General features: G+C 39.1%; 1 protein-coding gene across 1 annotated transcript in view; it reads left to right on the top strand.

Moving 5' to 3' along the window:
- The window catches only part of TTLL12 (tubulin tyrosine ligase like 12), a 58,189-nt gene extending 53,728 nt beyond the window's left edge, over nt 1–4,461 (top strand). Inside the window, exons 12-14 of the mRNA XM_074936823.1 lie at nt 27–95; nt 2,483–2,621; nt 3,744–4,461. Of these exons, the coding sequence (XP_074792924.1) occupies nt 27–95; nt 2,483–2,621; nt 3,744–3,895 (360 nt within the window). The 3' untranslated portion in view covers nt 3,896–4,461. The remainder of the gene's footprint in view (nt 1–26; nt 96–2,482; nt 2,622–3,743) is intronic.
- Nucleotides 4,462–6,282: the final 1,821 nt, after the last annotated feature.

The following is a 6,282-nucleotide window of genomic DNA, read 5'->3' on the forward strand; positions in this document are numbered from 1 at the left end:
TCTCTAATGCCATTAAATTATTTTAGGTTCACTATGATGAATTTATTCCTCTATTTGAGAAGCAATATCCTGAATATTCCTGGAAAACTGTGCAAGTAAGTCACCAATCCCTCTTATCCTATAAGATGTTCACTACATTTTTCTTTTAGGCACAAGTGTTTTTCAAAGGTTCAGGTGTTTTTACCAGGTTAGTGAATAAATGTCTCTTCAGTGCAGCAAAAGCCAGTCGTCCCAGAATTTTAAAGTCTGCAAATACAAAATGCTCAGTCATCTGTGTTACTATTATATTACGGTTTTAAGTTTTCCTCCATGAAAAGTTGTCATGGTATACTGTGCTTGGGAACAAAATTGGTGTACTGATGGACAGACAGTGGAAGCAGAAGGCTGTATGTTTCCAAAAAGTTGCAGAGCTTGGTGGAGAACTCACCCCTAGTTGCAGAATGGCTTATAGATTCTAAGCTTTCATTTAAAACACTAATTTGTCACAACCATGAAGGCTAGCAAAACCTGGATTGTAAACAGACAGTGGCTGCAATGATATATCCACATGAATCTGCACGAAGCCTGAAATGGTACTACTTAACATGTGGACCGGTCCTTCCATTTCAGTAGGTTAACGCTGCTATTGAAAGATGACCATTTCAATAGCAACACGGTTAACTTTTTTTCGCTGCTGAACTTTTAAGCAAAGTTATTTAGAAACTTTGCTGACCTCAGCCCCAAACTGCTTCCGCAAGATATGGAAATAATATCAAAATAAGAAAGTGTCTGCTGTACTGATTGAGGTTTTGGTATTTATTTTCATATTTAGTCTCTTAACTACATAAAGCTGCGGCTTAATTTGTAATCTGCAGCACTCTAACAAAACAGGTCCAAGGACCTTGTGATAGAATTTAGGTCCTTCTTGCAGTGTAGTACACAGTAGGCTGTTCTGAAGGGTGTGAATGCACACACTAGCCATTCTGGCATAGCAGGTGGAAATGAGTACTTTACCAAGTACACCTTTCTGGTTCCTGCTCTTGAGGTGGTTACGCTATAAAGTTGGCTAGCACAGAGCCTACATTTGGATGCCGTTAGGATTTTTTACTACATGAGAACAAAGGGCAAATGAACATTTTAAAAGTGTAATATCTCTGTTCTTATAACGCAGACCCTTAGCCAAACATATTGAACTAAAATTTTTCCTTTTAGGCTGAACTTTCAGTTGCTGTCCAAGCTAACTCTTAATCTTCGTAAGTTTAGAATGCCATGTTATCCAAGCTTGATATAAAAGGCAGAGACCCCTTAATGTCCTGTCATCACAAAAGTGCTTTAACATTGCCAATTCCCTAGTGCCAAGATATGTTTGAACTATAGAGCTGTGTAGAAGCTCCAAATGTGATAAGTCTACAAATGAATATGAATAGAGGGTGGATTGTGAAACAGTCACCTGGGGTTATTTTGTGGTGGTGGGTGGCTCTCAAAAGAAGAAATTGAATGCAAAGGTAACTAGTCAATAGTTTGTTTTCTTATTTATCAAGAGCCAGGAAGTACAGAGGTGGTTGGTTAAGCACTTGATCCTGCAGACACTTACTCATGATTTTAGTTGATTTCACTAGAACTACTCACCGAAGTAAAGCTATTCAGGGTATATGAGTAGTTGTAGGATAAACCTTAAAATTACACAAAGGAAAACCTTTTTTTTTTAAACAGTGGCAAAGTATCCCTCAAGGAGTAGTCTGGGCAAAGTGCCAAGAATTAGATTTCTTTTATGTTTACAGGAGGTATATTTTACTCTAATGTGGCTTGGATATTAAAAACTCAATGTACCATAACTCTTTGACATCCTTTTATTTGGTCTCCATATTATATCGAGAAATGTCATCACAGTGTGTTCAGACTGGAAATTGTTCAGTTTTTTTTTTTAATTTGGAATCTTCTTTGTATGTTTGTAAAACGGTGAGAGAAAAGTGGATTGATTCAACGGGATGCCAAAACTTCTGAGCTGTAACTGTTGGTATTCACAGAACAACTTTCCTTTCCTTTTTAATTTGCATTCCACCTGCTGAGGTAGATTCAGAAGCGTAGTGCTGTACAAAATGAACTAGAAATGGATTCCATTCCAGCATTATAATACTTTTATTTGTAGGGTTTTCTGTAGTATATAGTAATGAGAAATTCTGGGTGCTCAGCACTTAAAAAAATCAGACCAGTTATTAGGTACATTAAAATATAAATCTAGAAGCTTAATTTCAGGCCCCTATTTTTGAAAATCATGGATATGGATGGGTGTGAGGGAACAAATATTAAATTATTCCTGAAGAAACTTGACCCCTTTTACTGAAAGTCTGAAGGTTCTTGTTGTCTGCAGGCTTGTCATTTGTGATGACATTTACAGTTTGAGATGACTCATAAATGAAACTTTCACCTACAAAAATCACTTTTATGGGGTTGTCGCAACTATTTGCATTTTATTCAGAAACTGACTTCTCTTTGGCAATAGGCAGAGATTTTTAAGGCATTTGCTGAATTATTCCAAGCTGCTTCAGCTAAACCTGCACCGTTTGGCATCTGTGATTATCCATCATCGCGAGCAGTATATGCCATTGACCTGATGCTTAAGTGGGATACTACCAGAGATGGTAAGATGCTTCTGTTCCTTGAGAGACTGAATTTATTCTCTCTCTGTTTTTTAAATTTGGTTTTTTTGCTCAAAGTTTTTGCTGTTTTTTTTAAAAAAAAAAAAAAAAGTAGGGCGGGCTCCATGATGTTTATACTTAAACAGACTGTTTTGATGTCTTTGGGGTTGTATATGTGCGAGGGAGAATCTGGTCTCCTTGTTAGTAGTAATAATAGTGAAGCTACTGCCGTGCATCTGTCTAATTCTTTTTATTGGCTCTAGTCTGCCGTTGTTTCTGCTATTCTGATGTAAACGTTTGAAGATAGGTGGGCATAATGCTTTACAACGATCGGTTAATTCTAACAAGCACCCTTTCCCTATTGTGGTGGTGGTGGTACACCTATACAAGGAGAGCAGTCTCTACTAAAAGTAATTATTATAAACCCCAGGATTTAATTCCACTATAATCATACAGGTAGGAAAGAGAATCTACGTTTTTTGTCTTTATTTGTACAAAATGCATTTTTCTTACTCTTCAAACATTATTGCAATTCAAAAGGGAAACGCAACCTCCTGACCTTACTTTAGGGGTGAGAGGAAGTAGAGGGCTAAGTGGGGAGGTTCTGGGGCCTGTGCTGTAGATGAGGTCAGACTAGAATCTTGATCACAATGTCCCCTTCTGACTTCGGAATCTATAAGTGGGAGGGGAGGGATTTTGTGCTGCAGCTGAGGAACCCAGCTCTGTTTCTGTAGCAGGTGAACTAGAGAGAACAATAGAGCAATACAAAGAGCAAAGGAGGCTTGTTGCCTAAAAATAAAGGGGGAAGCAGTCTTTTTTGGAAGGTGCATCTCAAAGTTGTGGTTAAATAAGAAAGACGCACTAATTCTGATCTAGTTAAACCAGTGCCCCTTTTTCTCATATGGACAAGGCCTCAGATTATTATGGCATTTGCCCCAGAAATGGGTTTGGTGTCTCACTGCCTCATACTGTAGGCCTCAAAAAAACCCTCCCTGGGTATGTAGTAAGAGTTGACCATCTTCAGCCTCTTTCTATGGTCTCCACTACAGCAAAAGGAGGTGGCTCCCAGCGTCTCATGTGTACCTGGTAGTAAAATGGAATGTTTTCTTTTCTTTTCTTTTTCAGGGAAAAGAACTATGCAGCCTCAGGTCCTGGAGGTGAACTTCAACCCTGACTGTGACAGAGCCTGCAAATACCACCCTACCTTTTTTAATGATGTCTTCAGCACCCTATTTCTGGATGAAACAGATAATTGTCATGTGACATACGTTGTTTAGGCCTAGAAGGCTCGACCTGGTTATTTGTTTCCTTTACAGATATGCTTAACAGCAATATTTATATCTCAGTTCTATGAGCTGCTTATGCGACTATTTTCTGAAAATGGTAATGAAGGAAAACTTTTATCAGATGAATGGGCATATACTGCACTTGTAATCAGTAGTCTGTGTTTTCTTGTCTTGTTTAGTTCTAATCATCAACTTGTGTTGACTTAAATGTCTTATTAAAGCCCAGAAAAGTATAATAGTAACTGGAGCAATCAGCTGTTGTTTCTTAGGTAGCCTAGTATACCTCATTTGCATAGCAGGAAGTGTTGTACACATTTTCTGTGTCTGCATTAGAATAATAATTTCCTGTATCAAAATGTCTGAGGTCATACATCATCTCTTCCTCTCTGTGGAATACCATTGTCTTCCAAGCACTAAAATGCTTTATTCCCCAGATTGATGTGAAGCATCTTGCTTTAGGGTTGCATCTGATAACTCCAGTGAGCGAACATTTATGAAGCCTGTTTGTAATAAAGTATTGCAGCAACATGAGAGTTAATTTTTTTTTCAATTAAAGGTCACTAGACTTTCTCAAAAACTAGTCAGAGCTGCTGTCATCTTTTTAAAGTTGAATGAGGTCTATGAATATATCCCAGTCTAGTAGTTTTGGGCTGTTTAGCATGCATGGTAATGCTGAAATTAGATGGAAACTGTAGCTTTTCTGTCACATATCAAACAATTCATTCCTTTGCCACAGCAGTTAAGATTGAATATCATCTGGCAAAATTCTCATTGAGGTCAATGGGAGTCTTGCCTATCTAAGGATTTGATCTCAGATACCAAAATGAATAATTAATGAAGAACTGCACTACAATGAGCTAATTGGGACTTCAGAGGGGTGGGTTAGGGGCCATTACAATTGCCAAAGGTCTGAAAAGACCTGGAACAGTATTTTATTTTGAGTAAACAATGCAAGAACAAAGGATCCTTTTAATCTTTGGCAATGTCTGTATCAAGAGTTATGGCTCAGAATTTTACCCCTTCCTAAGTAGTACTGGCCAAATTAAACTGTGTGTGCTGAGGAACAGTTAGTTCACATTAGTATGATGTTTTAGCCAAACACAAGTTACACTTTTTTCTCAAACAAGCTATTGGGCTCACTATGGGGGTAACTGGGTGAAATTTAATGGCCTTCAGCCTAAATGATATAAGTGTCTCCTAACAAACTCTAAGACTTTAACATCTTATGCTAAACCTTGGGGATGTTTTGCATCACGGATCTCAAACTCAAATCACCACAAGGGCAACATGAGGACTAGTACATTGGCCTGAGGGCTGCATCACTGACCCTGCCCCCAGCCCCGCCCCCACTTCACCCCTCCTGGAAAGTGCTAAGCGCTGCCAAACAGCTGTTTGGCAGCGGGAAGCTCCTGCAGGTAGGTAGAGGAGCAGGGACTTGGTGCGCTGGGAGGAGGGGAGCCTGGCGGGCCACAGGAAATAACTCTGGGGGTGCGAAGAGCTTGGTGGGCCGCAGGAAATAACCCCATGGGCCGCGTGTTTGAGACCCCTGTTTTACATTGTATACATGCATTATTTATTTATTGAAGTATTATAGCATTAAGAAGTGATATTTAGTTAAGTTTTATTTTTTGATGAACATTGTAACAAAAACTAATCAATTGCAGATTTTAAGCAAAGTGTACAAAGATACCATTTTAAACCGTCTTAATCTGCAGCAATCATAGATAGCTTCTAGCCTTGCACTGATATCCAAAGAAGCAAGCAATATAACCAGTTATCTTTCAGTCTTCATGTAGAAAAGGGTTGATTATGCCATAGAACCTTTTTTTTTTTTTAAAAGCAGATCTTCCTAATCTTCAATCTGAAGAACTGTCTGCCAAGCACTACCACATAATAGTTCTGATTTCTAAGAAGCTTAGTTTAAAGTTGCTTGATATACCTAGGAAACATGGCAGTAAAGGAGAGAGGCAATTTCAGGGCAAGAAAATTAGTCACTGCTGGAAATTGCTGTGGATCTGGGGCAGGTTTAAAAGAGGAAGGTTTAAATCCTAATAGTGTAAGGGGGGACTGGGAAGCATGGTCATAAAAGAAGTAGTAATGTGCTAGCAATAGAGGAAAGGTAAAACTTCCTGTCCCAGGTACCTTGTACAAAAAGTTCCTGTTTCTAGTTCAGCCATTTACAACTCTGTGCCTTCTGGTCTAAGGCTGCAACACTAATCTTGAAGCAGCAGAAACATCTTGTACCTGTCTCCAAGCAGCTAAAGGGGCACCAGCAGCCAGACATCCCTCCAGGGGAGGCAGCTTGCTCTGCTAGTAGACGAGAATACTAGCAGTCTGCTAGTGAAGCATCCAGGTTCCAAGCAGAACAAGTTAAAGGC

The sequence above is a fragment of the Natator depressus genome, chromosome 1 (genome assembly GCF_965152275.1).
Source record: "Natator depressus isolate rNatDep1 chromosome 1, rNatDep2.hap1, whole genome shotgun sequence".
Lineage (NCBI taxonomy): Eukaryota > Metazoa > Chordata > Testudines > Cheloniidae > Natator > Natator depressus.